General features: G+C 53.6%; 1 protein-coding gene across 6 annotated transcripts in view; it reads left to right on the top strand.

The window, feature by feature from the left end:
• The window catches only part of LOC139276491 (ubiquitin carboxyl-terminal hydrolase 2-like), a 137,472-nt gene that overhangs the window by 93,853 nt on the left and 23,986 nt on the right, over positions 1-19,633 (top strand). Inside the window, exon 1 of one of the 6 annotated variants that reach the window (XM_070894579.1) lies at positions 16,538-17,070. The exons of the other annotated variants lie outside the window; for them this stretch is intronic. Within the exon in view, the coding sequence (XP_070750680.1) occupies positions 16,915-17,070 (156 nt within the window). The 5' untranslated portion in view covers positions 16,538-16,914. Of the gene's footprint in view, positions 1-16,537; positions 17,071-19,633 lie in introns of those variants that run through there. 6 annotated transcript variants of the gene reach the window in all.

Raw genomic sequence — 19,633 nt, 5'->3', positions numbered from 1 at the left:
GCGCTCCCCCCCCTTCGCTTGCGCTCGCTCGCGCGCTGCCCCCCTTCGCTCGCGCGCTCCCCCCCTTCGCTCGCGCTCGCTCGCGCCCCTTCGCTCGCGCGCCTCGCTCGCGCGCTCCCCCCTTCGCTCGCGCGCTCCCCCCCTTCGCTCGCGCGCGCTCCCCCCCTTCGCTCGCGCGCTCCCCCCCTTCGCTCGCGCGCTCCCCCCGCTTCGCTCGCGCGCTCCCCCTTCGCTCGCGCGCTCCCCCCCTTCGCTCTGCACGCTCCCCCCTTCGCTCGCGCGCTCCCCCCCTTCGCTCGCGCGCTCCCCCCCCTTCGCTCGCGCGCTCCCCCCTTCGCTTGCGCTCGCTCGCGCGCTGCCCCCCTTCGCTCGCGCGCTCCCCCCTTCGCTCGCGCTCGCTCGCGCGCTCCCCCCGCTTCGCTTGCGCTCGCTCGCGCGCTCCCCCCCTTCGCTCGCGCGCTCCCCCCCTTCGCTCGCGCGCGCTCCCCCCCCTTCGCTCGCGCGCGCTCCCCCCTTCGCTCGCGCGCGCTCCCCCCCCTTCGCTCGCGCTCGCTCGCGCGCTCCCCCCCTTCGCTTGCGCGCTCCCCCCTTCGCTCGCGCTCGCTCGCGCGCTCCCCCCGCTTCGCTTGCGCTCGCTCGCGCGTTCCCCCCTTCGCTCGCACGCTCCCCCCCTTCGCTCGCGCGCTCCCCCCTTCGCTCGCGCGCTCCCCCCCTTCGCTCACGCGCTCCCCCCTTCGCTCGCGCGCTCCCCCCCTTCGCTCGCGCGCTCCCCCCTTCGCTCGCGTGCTCCCCCCCTTCGCTCGCGCGCTCCCCCCTTCGCTCGCGTGCTCCCCCCTTCGCTCACGTGCTCCCCCCCTTCGCTCGCGCGCGCTCCCCCCCTTCGCTCGCGCGCTCCCCCCCTTCGCTCGCGCGCGCTCCCCCCTTCGCTCGCGCGCGCTCCCCCCCTTCGCTCCCCCCCTTCGCTCGCGCGCGCTCCCCCCCCTTCGCTCGCGCGCGCTCCCCCCCCTTCGCTCGTGCGCTCCCCCCCTTCGCTCGCGCGCGCTCCCCCCCCTTCGCTCGCGTGCGCTCCCCCCCTTCGCTTGCGCGCGCTCCCCCCCTTCGCTCGCGCGCTCCCCCCCCTTCGCTCGCACGCTCCCCCCCTTCGCTCGCGCGCGCTCCCCCCCTTCGCTCGCGCGCTCCCCCCCCTTCGCTCGCACGCTCCCCCCCTTCGCTCGCGCTCGCTCGCGCGCTCCCCCCGCTTCGCTCGCGCGCTCCCCCCCCTTCGCTCGCGCGCTCCCCCCCTTCGCTCGCGCGCTCCCCCCGCTTCGCTCGCGCGCTCCCCCCCCTTCGCTCGCGCGCTCCCCCCCTTCGCTCGCGCGCTCCCCCCGCTTCGCTCGCGCGCTCCCCCCCCTTCGCTCGCGCGCTCCCCCCCTTCGCTCGCGCGCTCCCCCCTTCGCTCGCGCGCTCTCCCCCTTCGCTCGCGCGCTCCCCCCGCTTCGCTCGCGCGCTCCCCCCTTCGCTAGCGCGCTCCCCCCCCCTTCGCTCGCGCGCTCCCCCCGCTTCGCTCGCGCGCTCCCCCCTTCGCTCGCGCGCTCCCCCCCCCTTCGCTCGCGCGCTCCCCCCCTTCGCTCGCACGCTCCCCCCCTTCGCTCGCGCGCTCCCCCCCCTTCGCTCGCGCGCTCCCCCCCTTCGCTCGCACGCTCCCCCCCTTCGCTCGCGCGCTCCCCCCCTTCGCTTGCGCTCGCTCGCGCGCTGCCCCCCTTCGCTCGCGCTCACTCGCGCGCTCCCCCCGCTTCGCTTGCGCTCGCTCGCGCGCTCCCCCCCTTCGCTCGCGCGCGCTCCCCCCCTTCACTCGCGCGCGCTCCCCCCCCTTCGCTCGCGCTCGCTCGCGCGCTCCCCCCGCTTCGCTTGCGCTCGCTCGCGCGCTCCCCCCCTTCGCTCGCGCTCGCTCGCGCGCTCCCCCCCCCCCCCCTTCGCTCGCACGCTCCCCCCCTTCGCTCGCGCGCTCCCCCCTTCGCTCGCGCTCGCTCGCGCGCTCCCCCCGCTTCGCTTGCGCTCGCTCGCGCGCTCCCCCCTTCGCTCGCGCGCTCCCCCCCTTCGCTCGCGCGCGCTCCCCCCCCTTCGCTCGCGCGCGCTCCCCCCCTTCGCTCACGCGCGCTCCCCCCCCTTCGCTCGCACTCGCTCGCGCGCTCCCCCCCGCTTCGCTTGCGCTCGCTCGCGCGCTCCCCCCCTTCGCTCGCGCTCGCTCGCGCGCTCCCCCCGCTTCGCTTGCGCTCGCTCGCGCGCTCCCCCCCTTCGCTTGCGCGCTCCCCCCCTTCGCTCGCACTCGCTCGCGCGCTCCCCCCGCTTCGCTTGCGCTCGCTCGCGCGCTCCCCCCCTTCGCTCGCGCGCTCCCCCCTTCGCTCGCGCGCTCCCCCCCTTCGCTCGCGCGCTCCCCCCCTTCGCTCGCGCGCTCCCCCCCTTCGCTCACGCGCTTCCCCCCTTCGCTCGCGTGCTCCCCCCCTTCGCTCGCGCGCTCCCCCCCCCTTCGCTCGCGCGCTCCCCCCCTTCGCTCGCGCGCTCCCCCCCACTTCGCTCGCGCGCTCCCCCCCACTTCGCTCGCGCGCTCCCCCCCCCTTCGCTCGCGCGCGCTCCCCCCCTTCGCTCGCGCGCTCCCCCCCTTCGCTCGTGCGCGCTCCCCCCCCTTCGCTCGCACGCTCCCCCCCCTTCGCTCGCGCGCGCTCCCCCCCTTCCCTCGCGCGCTCCCTCCCCCTCCGCGCGCTCCCTCCCCCTCCGCGCGCTCTCTCCCCCTCCGCGCGTTCTCTCCCCCTCCGCGCGCTCTCTCCCCCTCCGCGCGCTCTCTCCCCCTCCGCGCGCTCTCTCCCCCTCCGCGCGTTCTCTCCCCCTCCGCGCGCTCTCTCCCCCTCCGCGCGTTCTCTCCCCCTCCGCGCGCTCTCTCCCCCTCCGCGCGCTCTCTCCCCCTCCGCGCGTTCTCTCCCCCTCCGCGCGCTCTCTCCCCCTCCGCGCGTTCTCTCCCCCTCCGCGCGTTCTCTACCCCTCCGCGCGCTCTCTCCGCCTCCGCGCGTTCTCTCCCCCTCCGCGCGCTCTCTCCCCCTCCGCGCGTTCTCTCCCCCTCCGCGCGCTCTCTCCCCCTCCGCGCGTTCTCTCCCCCTCCGCGCGCTCTCTCCCCCTCCGCGCGCTCTCTCCCCCCCCTTCGCTCGCTCGCGCGCGCGCTCTCTCCCCCTCCGCGCGCTCTCTCCCCCTCCGCACGTTCTCTCCCCCTCCGCGCGTTCTCTCCCCCTCCGCGCGCTCTCTCCCCCTCCGCGCGCTCTCTCCCCCTCCGCACGTTCTCTCCCCCTCCGCGCGTTCTCTCCCCCTCCGCGCGCTCTCTCCCCCTCCGCGCGCTCTCTCCCCCTCCGCGCGCTCTCTCCCCCTCCGCGCGTTCTCTCCCCCTCCGCGCGTTCTCTCCCCCTCCGCGCGCTCTCTCCCCCTCCGCGCGCTCTCTCCCCCTCCGCACGTTCTCTCCCCCTCCGCGCGTTCTCTCCCCCTCCGCGCGCTCTCTCCCCCTCCGCGCGCTCTCTCCCCCCCCTTCGCTCGCTCGCGCGCGCGCTCTCTCCCCCTCCGCGCGCTCTCTCACTCACTTGCTCTCTCTCCATTCCTCCCCCCCACCCCCCACTGTGGTTTATAAAGATCCGTACTGTTGCCTCTTGGACTGCAGCATTGAATGGGAGCAGACAGGGACAGGGATTCTCCATACTTGCAGCACTGATCGTGGTGGCATTGTGCCGGAGGTGGGGCTCTCCTGCCTCCGTTATATTACACAGCACTTTTGAAACTTATCCTGCGGGTGTGGGTGAGACTGGCACTCACACCCACAGAGGCAGATGGAGATCTCCGAGGAGGGGGGGGCGGTGGTGTAATGGTTCTGTTACTGGACGATAAACCCAGAAAACGTCAGTTCAAATCCCACCAGAGCAGTTTGAGAACTTTGAGTTTATTTCTTTTTAATTCTAGAAAAAAAGCTGGTCTCAGTAAAAGTGACCCTGAAGCTGTAGGATTGTCGTAAAATCCCAACGGGTTCACTGATGTCCTTCAGGGAAGGAAACCTGCCGTCCTTACCCGGTCTGTGCCTACATGTGACTCCAGTCCCACACAATGTTGTTGACTCTTAACTGCCCTCTAGTGGCCTGGCAAGACACTCCGTTATTATCTGGGTCATAAATGCCGGCCTTGCCAGTGATGCCCACATCACGAAAATACGTTTTTAAAACTAGTTTCCATGAGATAAATCCAAATGCCACCAGCAATGCAGGTAAATGATGCGCAATTTTCTGGTGCTGCATTGAGCCAGTCGATGTGAGTGTCCAACTCCGAGTTAGACCTTTCCTCGTCATGGGGACGGGAGGAGAATGGCACTGTCGGACACACGCTGGCTCACAATCTAAGAATTGTAACTTGGCACCACCATTGGAGCACCGTCACCACAAGGACTGCTCCGGGCAGTGACTGGCACAGTGCCAGACTCACCCACATTCGCAGAATAAGTTTCAAAAATGTTCTGTAATATAATGGAGGCAGAAGATGGTCATCCAAATCAACCCAGCACTGTCCTGAAATTGGGTGAATCCAGCAGGCTTGCACCAGCTTGAGAAACTGGAGAAAGAATTTGCATTTATATAGCGCCTTGCATCTCTTCAAGGGGGGACGTCACAAAGCGCCTTACAGCCAATTCAGTTCTTTTAAAGTGTAGTCACTGTTGTAAATTAGGAAACGCGGCAGGCAATCTGCACAGCAAGCTCCCACAAACGGCAATGAAATAATGACTTGGTAATCTGATTTAGTGATATTGGCCAGGACACTGGGGAAAACTCCCATTCTCTTCTTCGAATAGTGCCGTGGGATCTTTTGTGTCTGCTTGGGAGGGCAGACGGGGCCTCAGTTTAACATCTCATCCAGAAGATGGCACCTCCCAACAGTGCAGCTCTCCTTCAGTACTGCCCCTCCGACAGCGCAACTCTCCCTCAGTACTGCCCCTCCGACAGCACAGCTCTCCCTCAGTACTGCCCCTCCGACAGTGCGGCGCTCCCTCAGTACTGCCCCTCCGACAGCGCAGCTCTCCCTCAGTACTGCCCCTCCGACAGCGCAGCTCTCCCTCAGTACTGCCCCTCCGACAGCGCAGCTCTCCCTCAGTACTGCCCCTCTGACCGTGCGGCATTCCCTCGGCACTGCCCCTCCGACAGTGCGGCGCTCCCTCGGTACAGCCCCTCCGGCAGTGCGGCGTTCCCTCGGTACAGCCCCTCCGGCAGTGCGGCGCTCCCTCGGTACTGCCCCTCCGGCAGTGTGGCACTCCCTCAGTGCGGTGCTCCCTCAGTACTGCCTTGGGAGTGTCAGCCTGGATTATGGGCTCAAACCCATGACCTTCTGACTCTGAGGCGAGAGTGCTACCACGGTGCGGGAGTGTTCCACTGGCGCTGTCATTGAGCCAGACTGTTAGAGGACATGAACCCGTGAGTAGGAAGGAGCCGGATTCTGCTGTTGCTGGGAACAAGGTCAAAGAGACAAAATCCTGCTCTCAGCTCACCACTGTAGACTCGGACAACGCACAGCAATCAAATCAAATTCATAATTTATAGTCCTGGGGGAGTCACCTGTTTCTAACACACTGACCATGTCACCTCAAGTCGTGGCAGTTCTGTCTCTCTCGCCCAGGGACTGAAGCGAGGGTTTAGACTGAAGGCACGAGCCTCCTGTCACTCCCTGGCCCAGCACTCTGTTGCTCTGAGTGCAGCGTTTAGGCAAAGGTATGAAAGCAATGTGGAGACTGTGGTCCACCAGTGATTCAGCAGCTGGGACAAGAAATCTTTGGTCACAGAATTTAAGAGATTAGAGCAGAGGCTCTTGGGGTTAACTCTTCAGCTGCTGACAATCTGTGGGTGAATGGAGTATTGGGATTGGCAGCCTGGTGTCCGAACCCGTGTGTATCGCATTGGTTGCCACAGCTACCAGCTTATTTTCTGCAAACCTGAACTCTGGCTGAGTGCCATTTTGTCAAGTAAATATGAATGTTTTGATAAAAGGGGAACAGAGAGGGAAGTGGCCCTCCGTGGGAGCGGGACTAATTTCAGAAACATGAACTGACGGCAAAATGAAATGGAATCCTGTGCAATGGGAAAGTTTGCTCCATTCATTGTTGGACGGATCAGTCACAATGAGAAACCAAGCACTGATTAGCGGCAAAAACCAGTTCTTCCTGAAAGAATTTTCCTGTGGTCCTGAGCCTGACCTGCACCCGATGTCCACACAACCCTTTCCGGCAGGGGTGACAGGACAGCGGTTGTTGCAGCTTCGCGCTCTGCCCTTGGAGCAGTGGGAGGATTCACTGGCTGATTAATGGTCTGACCGACCACCACGTCAATGCTCCTTCCCCGGGCCTTGATCATCCTCCTCCCAGCCGATGGGGGGGGGTCAGTCCGATACATAAGAACATAAGAAATAGGAACAGGAGTAGGCCATACGGGCCCTTGAGCCTGCTTCACCATTTAATAAGATCATGGCTGATCCGATCATGGACTCAGGGCCACTTCCCTGCCCGCTCCCCATATCCCCTTATCGTTTAAGAAACTGTCTATTTCTGTCTTAAATATAGTCAATGTCCCAGCTTCCACAGCTCTCCGAGGCAGCGAATTCCACAGATTTACAACCCTCTGAGAGAAGAAATTTCTCCTCATCTCCATTTTAAATGGGTGACCCCTTATTCTAAGATCATGCCCTCTAGTTCTAGTCTCCCACATCAGTGGAAACATCCTCTCTGCATCTATCTTGTCAAGCCCCCTCATATCACCTCTCATTCTTCTGAATTCCAATGAGTAGAGGCCCAACCTACTCAACCTTTCCTCATAAATCAACCCCCTCATCCCAGAATCAATCTAGTGAACCTTCTCTGAACTGCCTCCAAAGCAAGTATATCCTTTCTTAAATATGGAAACCAAAACTGCACGCAGCATCCCAGGTGTGGCCTCATCAATACCTTGTATAGCTTGTAGCAAGACATCCCTGCTTTTATACTCCATCCCCTTTGCAATAAAGGCCAAGATACCATTGGCCTTCCTGATCACTTGCTATACCTGCATACTATCCTTTTGTGTTTCATGCACAAGTACCCCCAGGTCCCGCTGTAATGCGGCAGTTTGCAATCTTTCTCCATTTAAATAATAACTTGCTCTTTGATTTTTTTTCTGCCAAAGTGCATGACCTCACACTTTCCAACATTATACTCCATCTGCCAAATTTTTGCCCACTCACTTAGTCTGTCTATGTCCTTTTGCAGATTTTGTGTGTCCTCCTCACACATTGCTTTTCCTTCCATCTTTGTATCATCAGCAAACTTGGCTACGTTACACTCAGTCCCTTCTTCCAAGTCGTTAATATAGATTGTAAATAGTTGGGGTCCCAGCACTGATCCCTGTGGCACCCCACTAGTTACTGATTGCCAACCAGAGAATGAACCATTTATCCCGACTCTCTGTTTTCTGTTAGTTAGCCAATCCTCTATCCATGCTAATATATTACCCCCAACCCCGTGAACTTTTATCTTGTGCAGTAACCTTTTATGTGGCACCTTGTCAAATGCCTTCTGGAAGTCCAAATACACCACATCCACTGGTTCCCCTTTATCCACCCTGTTCATTACATCCTCAAAGAATTCCAGCAAATTTGTCAAACATGACTTCCCCTTCATAAATCCGTGCTGACTCTGCCTGACCGAATTATGCTTTTCCAAATGTTTTGCTACTGCTTCTTTAATAATGGACTCCAACATTTTCCCAACCACAGATGTTAGACTAACTGGTCTATAGTTTCCTGCTTTTTGACTGCCTCCTCTTTTAAATAATTACAATTACAGTTTCCCAATCTGCTGGGACCTCCCCAGAATCCTGGGAATTTTGGTACATTAAATCCACAATCCCCGCCGCTATTTCTCTTAAGACCCGAGGATGTAAGCCAACAGGTCCAGGGGATTTATCTGCCATTAGCCTCATTATCTTACTGAGTACCACCTCCTTCATGATTGTGTTAAGTTCCTCCCCCCCATAGCCCCTTGACTATCCATTGTCGGGAAACAAAAAGGAGACAAAAGCAAAAGACAGAATGGAGATGAGTAAAAGTGGAGGGCAGAGAAACCCAAGGCAAAAAACAAAAAGGGCCACTGAATGTAAAGGGGCTGCAGGAGGGGTCAAAACTAAAAATCATGGTTTAAAAACTAGTATTAAAACACTTTACCTAAACGCACGCAGCATTCGAAATAAAGTAAATGAGTTGACGGCACAAATCATTACAAATGGGTATGATTTGGTGCCCATTACAGAAACGTGGTTGCAGGGTGGCCAAGACTGGGAATTAAACATACAGGGTTATCTGACGATTCGGAAAGATAGACAAGAAGGGAAAGGAGGTGGGGTAGCTCTGTTAATAAAGGATGATATCAGGGCAGTTGTGAGAGACGATATTGGCTCTAATGAACAAAATGTTGAATCATTGTGGGTGGAGATTAGAGATAGTAAGGGGAAAAAGTCACTGGTGGGCGTAGTTTATAGGCCCCCAAATAATAACTTCACGGTGGGGCGGGCAATAATCAAGGGAATAATGGAGGCATGTGAAAAAGGAACGGCAGTAATCATGGGGGATTTTAACCTACATATCGATTGGTCAAATCAAATCGCACGGGGTAGCCTGGAGGAGGAATTCATAGAATGCATACGGGATTGTTTCTTAGAACAGTATGTTACAGAACCAACAAGGGAGCAAGCTATCTTAGATCTGGTCCTGTGTAATGAGACAGGAAAAATAAACGATCTCCAAGTAAAAGATCCTCTCGGAATGAGTGATCACAGTATGGTTGAATTTGTAATACAGATTGAGGGTGACTACAGTGGGATGAGGGCAGAGTTGGCTAAAGTAGACTGGAAACACAGATTAAACGGTGGCACAATTGAGGAACAGTGGAGGACTTTTAAGGAGCTCTTTCATAGTGCTCAACAAAAATATATTCCAGTGAAAAAGAAGGGCGGTAAGAGAAGGGCTAACCAGCCGTGGATAACCAAGGAAATAAAGGAGAGTATCAAATTAAAAACCAATGCGTATAAGGTGGCCAAGGTGAGTGGGAAAATAGAAGATTGGGAAAATTTTAAACGACAGCAAAGAATGACGAAGAAAGCAATAAAGAATGGAAAGATAGATTACGAAGGTAAACTTGCGCAAAACATAAAAACGGATAGTAAAAGCTTTTACAGATATATAAAACGGAAAAAGTGACTAAAGTAAATGTTGGTCCCTTAGAAGATGAGAAGGGGGATTTAATAATGGGAAATGTGGAAATGGCTGAGACCTTAAACAATTATTTTGCTTCGGTCTTCACAGTGGAAGACACAGAAACCATGCCAGAAATTGCTGGTCACAGGAATGTGGGAAGGGAGGACCTTAAGACAATCACTATCACTAGGGCGGGTAGTGCTGGACAGGCTAATGGGACTCAAGGTAGACAAGTCCCCTGGTCCTGATGAAATGCATCCCAGGGTATTAAAAGAGATGGCGGAAGTTATAGCAGATGTATTCGTTATAATCTACCAAAATTCTCTGGACTCTGGGGAGGTACCAGCGGATTGGAAAGCAGCTAATGTAACGTCTCTGTTTTTAAAAAAAGGGGGCAGGCAAAAGGCAGGTAACTATAGGCCGGTTACCTTAACATCTGTAGTGGAGAAAATGCTTGAAACTATCATTAAGGAAGAAATAGCGGGACATCTAGATAGGAATAGTGCAATCAAGCAGACGCAGCATGGATTCATGAAGGGGAAATCATGTTTAACTAATTTACTGGAATTCTTTGAGGATATAACGAGCATGGTGGATAGAGGTGTACCGATGGATGTGGTGTATTTACATTTTCAAAAGGCATTCGATAAGGTGACACACAAAAGGTTTCTGCAGAAGATAAAGGTACGCGGAGTCAGTGGAAATGTATTAGCATGGATAGAGAATTGGCTGGCGAACAGAAAGCAGAGAGTCGGGATAAATGGGTCCTTTTCGGGTTGGAAATCGGTGGTTAGTGGTGTGCCACAGGGATCGGTGCTGGGACCACAACTGTTTACAATATATATAGATGACCTGGAAGAGGGGACAGATTGTAGTGTAACAAAATTTGCAGATTACACAAAGATTAGTGGGAAAGCGGGTTGTGTAGAGGACACAGAGAGGCTGCAAGGAGATTTAGATAGGTTAAGCGAATGGGCTAAGGTTTGGCAGATGGAATACAATGTCGGAAAGTGTGAGGTCATCCACCTTGGGGAAAAAAACAGTAAAAGGGAATATTATTTGAATGGGGAGAAATTACAACATGCTGCGGTACAGAGGGACCTGGGGGTCCTTGTGCATAAATCCCAAAAAGTTAGTTTGCAGGTGCAGCAGGTAATCAGGAAGGCGAATGGAATGTTGGCCTTCATTGCAAGAGGGATGGAGTATAAAAGCAGGGAGGTCCTTCTGCAACTGTACAGGGTATTGGTGAGGCCGCATCTGGAGTACTGCGTGCAGTTTTGGTCACCTTACTTAAGGAAGGATATACTAGCTTTGGAGGGGGTACAGAGACGATTCACGAGGCTGATTCCGGAGATGAGGGGGTTACCTTATGATAATAGATTGAGTAGACTGGGTCTTTACTCGTTGGAGTTCAGAAGGATGAGGGGTGATCTTATAGAAACATTTAAAATAATGAAAGGGATAGACAAGATAGAGGCAGAGAGGTTGTTTCCATTGGTCGGGGAGACTAGAACTAGGGGGCACAGCCTCAAAATACGGGGGAGCCAATTTAAAACCGAGTTGAGAAGGAATTTCTTCTCCCAGAGGGTTGTGAATCTGTGGAATTCTCTGCCCAAGGAAGCAGTTGAGGCTAGCTCATTGAATGTATTCAAGTCACAGATAGATAGATTTTTAACCAATAAAGGAATTAAGGGTTACGGGGAGCGGGCGGGTAAGTGGAGCTGAGTCCACGGCCAGATCAGCCATGATCTTATTGAATGGCAGAGCAGGCTCGAGGGGCTAGATGGCCTACTCCTGTTCCTAATTCTTATGTTCTGTTCTTATGTATGGAATATTGTTAGTGTCCTCTACCGTAAAAACTGATACAAAATATTTGTTCAGAGTTTCTGCCATCTCCATGTTCCCCATTACTAATTTCCCGGTCTCGTCCTCTAAGGGACCAAAATTTACTTTAGTCACTCTTTTCCTTTTTATATACCTATAGAAACTCTTGGTATCTGTTTTTATATTTTGTGCTAGTTTACTTTCATAGTCTGTCTTCCCTTAATCATTTTTTTAGTCATTCTTTGCTGGCTTTTAAAAGCTTCTCAGTCTTCTGTCCTCCCACTGGTTTTGGCCACTTTGTATGCCCTTGTTTTTAATTGGATACCGTCCTTTGTTTCTTTAGTTAGCCACGGATGGCTATCTTTTCTCTTACACCCTTTCCTTCTCATTAGAATATATTTTTCTTGAGAGTTGTGAAATATCTCCTCAAATGTACACCACTGTTCATCAACCGTCCTACACTTTAATCTATTTTCCCAGTCCACTTTACCCAACTCTGCCCTCACACCTCCATAGTCTCCTTTATTTAAGCTTAGTACGCTGGCTAGAGAACCAACTTTCTCACCCTCCATCTGAATTTGAATTTCAATCATTCTATGATCACTCATTCCGAGGGGATACTTTACTAGGGGATTGTTTATTAATCCTGTTTCATTATACAGGACCAGATCTAGGATAGCCTGCCCCCTGGTTGGTTCCGTTACATACTGCTCAAGGAACCTGTCCCTTACGCACTCTATGAACTCTTCCTCAAGGCTACCCTGACCAATTTGATTTGTCCAATCAATATTGAGGTTAAAATCACCCATGATTATTGCTGTTCCCTTTTTACAAGCCCCCACTATTTCCTGGTTAATGCTCTAACCAACAGAGTTGCTACTGTTAGGCGGCCTATAGACTACGCCCACCAGTGATTTTTTCCCTTTATTGTTCCTTATCTCTACCCAAACTGTTTCAACATCCTGATCATTTGAGCCAATATCGTTTCTCACTATTGCAGTGATTCCATCCTTTAGCAATAGATCTACCCCACTTCCTTTTCCTTTCTGTCTTGCTTCCAGATTGTCAAGTACCCCTGAATATTTAATTCCCAGTCCTGCTCACCTTGCAACCACGTCTCTGTAATGACTATCAGATCATACCCATTTGTCTCAATTTGTGCCGTCAATTCATCTATTTTGTTACAAATGCTACGTGCATTTAGACAAAGTGCCTTTAAGTTTGTTTTTTTACCCTTTTTTCCTGCTTGTTTTCTCTCTCCTTCAAACTCACTTTCTTTATTTTTGCTTTCTAATTCCAGCTTTACTCCCCTCCCTACTGAATCTAGTTTCAGGTTCCCATCCCCCTGCCAAGCTAGTTGAAACCCTCTCCAACAGCACTAGCAAACACCCTGCGAGGATATTGGTCCTGGATCTGTTGAGGTGCATAGGAGGGATTTGCCCTCCTCCCAGCCAATGGAGGGGGCGGTCAGTCCAATACAGATGGGGTTATGGACTCGCACAACCCGTACGATGGGGTGGGGAAGCGCCCATGCCCAGACCCAGACCCACGCCCACGTCCACAGGACGTGAGGATCCCGCTGGATAGCAACCCGGGATCCCGAACAGTGACTGGAGTACGGTTCGAACCCGGAACGTTCTGACTCGGAGGCGGGAAGGCTAACCACGGAGCTGCAGGCTGGCTTTGCTAGACAGCCCATCACTGCCCCAGAACACTCAGCCCAGTACTGCTGCCTGCAGTATGCTAAGAACACAAAAAATCGGAGCAGGCGTTGGCCTTTCAGCCCCTCGAGCCTGCTCTGCCATTCAATGAGATCATGGCTGATCTTCGACCTCAATGCCACTCTCCCGCCCGATCCCTATATCCCTCGATTCCTTTAGTCCAAAAATCTCAGCTTTGAATATACTCAACGATTCAGCATCCACAGCCCTCTGGGGTAGAGAATTCTAAAAATTCACCACCCTCTGAGTGAAGAAATTCCTCCTCATCTCAGTACTAAATGGCCGACTGCTTATTCTGAGACTGTGACCCCTAGTTCTAGACTCTCTCAGCATCTAACCTGTCAAGCCCCCTCAGAATCTTCAACGTTTCAATGAGATCACCTTTCATTCTTCTAAACTCCAGAGAGTATAGGCCCATTCTACACAGTTTCTCCTCATAGGACAGCCCTCTCACCCCAGGAATCAGTCTAGTGAGCCTTCGTTGCACCACCTCTAAAACAGTGCATCCTTCAGGGCAGCACAGGGTGTGGAACCTAGGGGCTCACGGATGCACCAGGGAGATGCATGTTACATTGGAGCCAACACAGGAGCTTTAACTTTGTTCCTAATCACTTTGCTTGAGGGCAACAGATCACGAAATAATCACCTGTCACAGAGGAATGTTGCCTCTGGGCCTTGCCTGCTGAATTTCTCTCTCTCAGCAAATTGTTTCTGGCTTTTAAAATTTCTTTATGGGTTTATTTATAAAATTTATTTTGATGTGATAATAGTTTGCCAATTCAGTAGTCAGCAATATGCCAGCCAGTGTATGTTGCAATGGAGAGAGGACCTTGGAACAGGCTAAAGAGCCCTATTGAGTCTCACGTTTCAATCCAGTCTTAATCGTGCAATAGCCCCAAACACGCTGGAGTCTCTGAGTCAGATGTTCGTGGGTTCGAGCCCCACTCCACAGACTTGAGCTCATAATCCAGACCGACACTCCCCATGCAGTGCTGAGGGAGTGTTGCATTGTCGGAGGTGCTGTATTTCAGATGAGAGGTTAAACCGAAACTCCATCTGCTCTCTCGGGGAGTTCTCCCCGGTGTCCTGGGCCAATATTTATCACTAAACCAACATCAATAAAACAGATGATGTGGTCATTATCACATTGCTGTTTGTGGGAGCTTGCTGTACATAAATTGGCTACTGCGTTTCCCACATTGCAACAGCAACTACACTTCAAAAAAGTACTTTGTTGGGTGTAAAGCGCTTTGGAGCGTCCTGAGGTCGTGAAAGGTGCTATATAAATGCAAGTCTTATCATCTTTGGCAGTTGGACAGAGGATTTTGTTTGCATGGTAAAGATAATGGTTTTGCATGTTTGGTGAATTGAGTGGGTTTTGAAAGGAAAGCTGGTTCCCACGATTATCAGCAGGATTTGGTTCTGATAAATTGCGTTATATCGAGTCTACTCCACAGAATCGTGTTGTTGTGATCTGGATTACACGGCCTGAAAGGGCAGCAGATTCAATAATATCTTTCAAAAGGGAACTGGATAAATACTGGAAGACATTTTTTTTTACAGGGCTATGGGAGAAAAGCAGGAGGAGAGGGACTAATTGGATCGCTCTTTCAAAGAGCCAGTACAGGTACGATGGGCCGAATGGCCTCCGTCTGTGTTGTGTGATTCTATGAATCTCCAACCAATCTCCTCACCGACAGTGCGATACAATCTGAACTATCAATTCACGAGCTACTTTGATCCGTGATACAAGAACAGGCAGGCCTGTTGGGGGCCATACGGAGAAAGGGCACGGTTAGCATTTCTGGTTCTGGCAAGGGGTCACCACTTGAAACTGCCTCTCGGAGGGTGTTGGACCAGCCATGTATTTGCAGCACGGTTTTCTGTATTATTTTCACTCTTGATCTGTCAGTATTTTGATATGTAATAAAATGACCTCTTTTGCCTCCTCAACTGATTTCTGCCGTTCTGCCTTTCCCTGGAATTCAGCCACCCCGATAGCTGCCCCGGTGTCTAAGCAACGGCCTTGTAATTGAACTCGGATAGTAAGTGGCAACATGCTGTTTGGCTGGGGAGGCATCGCAGTTGTCCCGATTCTCTTTAACAGTCATGCACACATGAACAACGGCAGGATGACTGGCTAGTGTTCAGGAGCAGGGACCCTGGCTGCTTTCCACTCCCCAATTCACCTGTAGCATGAGATTTGCTAACTCTCGCCACCGAATGGCGTTCAGACCTACTGGCACTGGGACGAGGGCCTCTTGTATCTGATGGGCGGTAGATTCGAGCTCCCTGTCTCAGCTTGCACACAGAGAGTGCCCAGCGCCTCGAGGGGAGGCAGCGGCTGCAGCCTAAACCCTCACTACCCCAAATAAAACACTGTGGATGCTGTAAATCGGAAAACAGCAACGAATGAAGCTGGAAATATCATGCTGGTCAGGTAGCGTCTGTGGAGGACCACAAGTCAGTCAGTTCCACATTTCTAAGACCCATCCTCAGGAACCCAAGCCATAAGACCTGGAATATCGACTGACCTGCTGAGTGTGTCCGCTCTCTCTCTCTCACTGTTTTCACAATGCCGTCCTGGTTTTCAGGGTTTCATTGTTAATGGCTAGTGTTCAAATAAAGAAAGAAAAATCTTGCCTCTGCGGCATGAGGTTGTGGGTTTAAGTCCCACTCCAGAGGCTTGAGCACAAAAAAAATCTAGGCTGTCACTCCCAGTGCAGTGCTGAGGGAGTGCTGCACTGTCGGAGGGGCTGTCTATCGAATGAGACTTTAAACCGAGGCCCTGTCTGTCCTTTCATGTGGACATAAAAGATCCCACGGACACTATTCGAAATAGAGCAGGAGAGCTAACGCTGATGTCCTGGCCATTATTTATCAGTGCGGTTTGTGGGAGCTTGCTGTACACAAATTGGCTGCCGTGTTTCCTACATAACAACAGTGACTGCATTCAAAAAGTACTTCATTGGCTGTAAAGCACTTTGGGACGTGATGAGGTTGTGAAAGTTTTTTTTTTTATTCGTTGCCAATCTTTCCAATTCTTTGTCAAATCACAAACGCCAGACATCAAGGATCACTCTGCGCCAATGCTCTTAGCCAAAAGGCCTAGAGCCACTGCACCGTTCCTGGAAGTACTGCAATACCAGGTTCGTGCCATGGAGGTGGATGGGTCAGGTTCCCCACACACCTCCGTGGAGGTGGATGGGTCAAGCCACCCCACCCAGAAGCGATGGATGCTATAGAAATGCAAGTCTCTCTCTTATATCCCAGCAACAGTCACACCTTCAGGAGAGGAGGGGGATAATGAGAAAACTTTTCTTCGAGTTAGTGGCTAAGGTTAGTTAGTGGTTGGTGTTGGTAGTTGAGGTTGGTGTTGGTAGTTGAGGTTGAAGTTAGTGGTTGGTGTTGGTAGTTGAGGTTAGTTAGTGGTTGGTGTTGGTAGTTGAGGTTAGTTCGTGGTTGGTGTTGGTAGTTGAGGTTGAAGTTAGTGGTTGGTGTTGGTAGTTGAGGTTGAAGTTAGTGGTTGGTGTTGGTAGTTGAGGTTAGAGGTGGAAACCTTTTTTTTTAATTATCGCCAACAGCCGTGTCACGAGACAAGTCCTAATATTATTTGATGTGGAGTTGGATTTGAATGATGGCCGGGAGCTGCGGGATTGTGGAGGGAGGGAGTTGGAGTCGAGCCAAACTCCACCTCCACCTGACGTCCCAGGCCGGCCGGGGCTGATATAAACCGGGCTGCGGGTCCGCTCGCTCCGACCCCAGCCCCCAGACCCGGACCCGCTCCGGCCCCAGACCCGCCCCGGCCCCAGACCCCAGACCCGCTCCGGCCCCGACCCCAGATCCGCTCCGGGCCCAGACCCCAGATCCGCTCCGGCCCCAGACCCCAGATCCGCTCCGGCCCCAGACCCCAGATCCGCTCCGGCCCAGACCCCAGATCCGCTCCGGGCCCAGACCCGCTCCGGCCCCAGACCCCAGACCCGCTCCGGCCCCGACCCCAGATCCGCTCCGGCCCCAGACCCCAGATCCGCTCCGGCCCAGACCCCAGATCCGCTCCGGGCCCAGACCCCAGACCCGCTCCGGCCCCAGACCCGCTCCGGCCATGCCCAGCCTGCGCCAGTCCTACACGGTGACGGTGCCCGAGGAGCCGGTGCCGGTGCTCAGCCTCTTCACTAAGGAGCTCCGCAGGAAAGCTCCCGGAGTCCCGGGTTCCGTGCTGGTCTCCACCTTCGTCGGACTTCTCATCAACCAGGCCAAGGTAAGGAGGCTCCGGGCCCCGGACCCCGAGCGCTCAGTGTCCGGGCCCCGGGCCGGCGAACGCTGTGTCCGAACTGACCAGTGGCTGCAACAGAAGGAATCAGTCGCCCCAATGAGAATCTGTGAAATGTGATTTTGTTGCCCCAGTGGGAGTGGGGTCAGTTTGGTGCAGGGGGAATGACGGCTGGCACAAGGCGGCCGTGTTTTTTAAATGCTGGATGATAGACCGAGATATCTAAAAATAAATGCATCCATGTCTTGAACTCAGTGCGAGACACCAGAACAAATGGATGAATGTTATAGAATTTGAGCACAGGAGGAGGCCATTCAGTCCCTTGAGTTGCTCAATTAGTCTCAGTCCTTTCCCCATAGCCCTGCAAATGTTCTTTCCTGTTCAAGTATTTATCCAATTACCTTTTGAAATTTTCTAACTGAATGTATTCCCCCAGATTTAGTGTAATGAAAGCAACATGTGCAACAGGTCAAGTCCCAGGGAGGTGACAGAGGAGCATGGTAGAAACTAAGGCAATAATTACACTTTCATTTAAAAAAAACATTAACCTGGCCACTCATGGTGTGTGTTGGCTGGACTATGAAGACCACAGAAAGTCTGGTCCGCCTGAAACCAATTTTCCATCAGTCGTCCACCTTCAGGAGGGGGAAGGGATGGGAGAACTGGAAAAATAAATGGTTGTGGTATTGTGAGTCCCAGGCTTTGGGTCGTTGGTCGCTCCGGTGCCAGAGTGGGTGAACTTCACACTGGCTACTGCTATCCTTGATGTTGCACTCCCTCTCTCCCTTATCCTCTATCTCCTTCCCTGCTCATCTATATCTCTCCCTCTCTTTCTCTCCTTTTCTGTAAATACATCTCTCTTTCCATCTCGTTTTCTCTGTCACACTGTGCGTGTCTCTCTATCTCTCTCTGTCTCGCTCTCTCCATCTATTTCTCTGTCTCCCTCTCACTCTATCCTGATGAATCTTTTTGTGTGAAGTTCAGCGTTGAAAGGGTCCCGGAGGTGTATTGGGAAGGTGAGAGTCCGGAATAGCCCCGTCTCATTCTGCTTGCCTACAGAAATGCCCCTTTAATGTCAGGATCGTGTTAAACAAGCAGAATTAAATCAGGATTGTCTCTCCTTATAATCCAAGATTGCTCTTCCATTTTGTGACCAAACAGGGATTAACAAAATAATTGCTGTCCCAGAGGCCGGACATCAGAAGTCAGGTGGGATGGTTTTAACCCTTTGTGGGACTGGTATTGCTGGATCTCCGGATTCCCTGTGCTTCACATTCTTACTGAGACATTCCCAGCAAATCGATCAGCTTCACCTGCGGAATAGAAACATAGAAACATAGAAAATAGGTGCAGGAGCAGGCCATTCAGCCCTTCTAGCCTGCACCGCCATTCAATGAGTTCATGGCTGAACATGAAACTTCAGTACCCCCTTCCTGCTTTCTCGCCATAACCCTTGATCCCCCGAGTAGTAAGGACTTCATCTAACTCCCTTTTGAATATATTTAGTGAATTGGCCTCAACTACTTTCTGTGGTAGAGAATTCCACAGGTTCACCACTCTCTGGGTGAAGAAGTTTCTCCTCATCTCGGTCCTAAATGGCTTACCCCTTATCCTCAGACTGTGACCCCTGGTTCTGGACTTCCCCAACATTGGGAACATTCTTTCTGCATCTAACCTGTCTAAACCCGTCAGAATTTTAAACGTTTCTATGAGGTCCCCTCTCATTCTTCTGAACTCCAGTGAATACAAGCCCAATTGATCCAATCTTTCTTGATAGGTCAGTCCCGCCATCCCGGGAATCAGTCTGGTGAACCTTCGCTGCACTCCCTCAATAGCAAGAATGTCCTTCCTCAAGTTAGGAGACCAAAACTGTACAGTGGCCCGCAGACTCCACTATCGTACAACTGGATTCTTTGGCAGGGCTGGTATTCACATTTCTGAAATATCTCCGAGACCTGGGCTAATGTTTTAAGGAGCCTTCCTGCAGGTGATGTGAGCTATTGTTTTTCCTACTGGATTGGGAACCCTGTCGTCGCCTGCAGAGCACACACCGTTATCCAAACTCGTCCTGTCTGTCCCTCTCCCGAGGGTGCTGACTCTCACTAGGGTACGGGTTCCCTCCTCTCCCGAGGGTGCTGACTCTCACTAGGGTACGGGTTCCCTCCTCTCCCGAGGGTGCTGACTCTCTCAGGGGTATGGGTCAACGACGCACCAATGTCGGTGTTCTTGCTCAGGCCAACATCCCCAGCATCGAAGCACTGACCACACTCAACCAGCTCCGTTGGGCGGGTCACACCGTCCGCATGCCTGACACGAGCTCCCCAAAGCAAGCGCTCTATGCAGAGTTTTGACACGGCAAGTGAGCCCCAGATAGGCAGAGGAAACGTTTCAAGGACACGCTCAAAGCCTCCTTGATAAAGTGCAACATCCCCACCGACACCTGGGAGTCCCTGGCCCACGACCGCCCAAAATGGAGGAAGAATATCCGGGAGGGCGCTGAGCACCTCGAGTCTCGTCGCTGAGAGCATGCAGAAAACAAATGCAGACAGCG

The sequence above is a fragment of the Pristiophorus japonicus genome, chromosome 11 (genome assembly GCF_044704955.1).
Source record: "Pristiophorus japonicus isolate sPriJap1 chromosome 11, sPriJap1.hap1, whole genome shotgun sequence".
NCBI classification, from domain to species: domain Eukaryota; kingdom Metazoa; phylum Chordata; class Chondrichthyes; family Pristiophoridae; genus Pristiophorus; species Pristiophorus japonicus.
The sequence above is the reverse complement of the archived record's forward strand: the minus strand, read 5'-3'. Positions and strand labels throughout refer to the sequence as shown.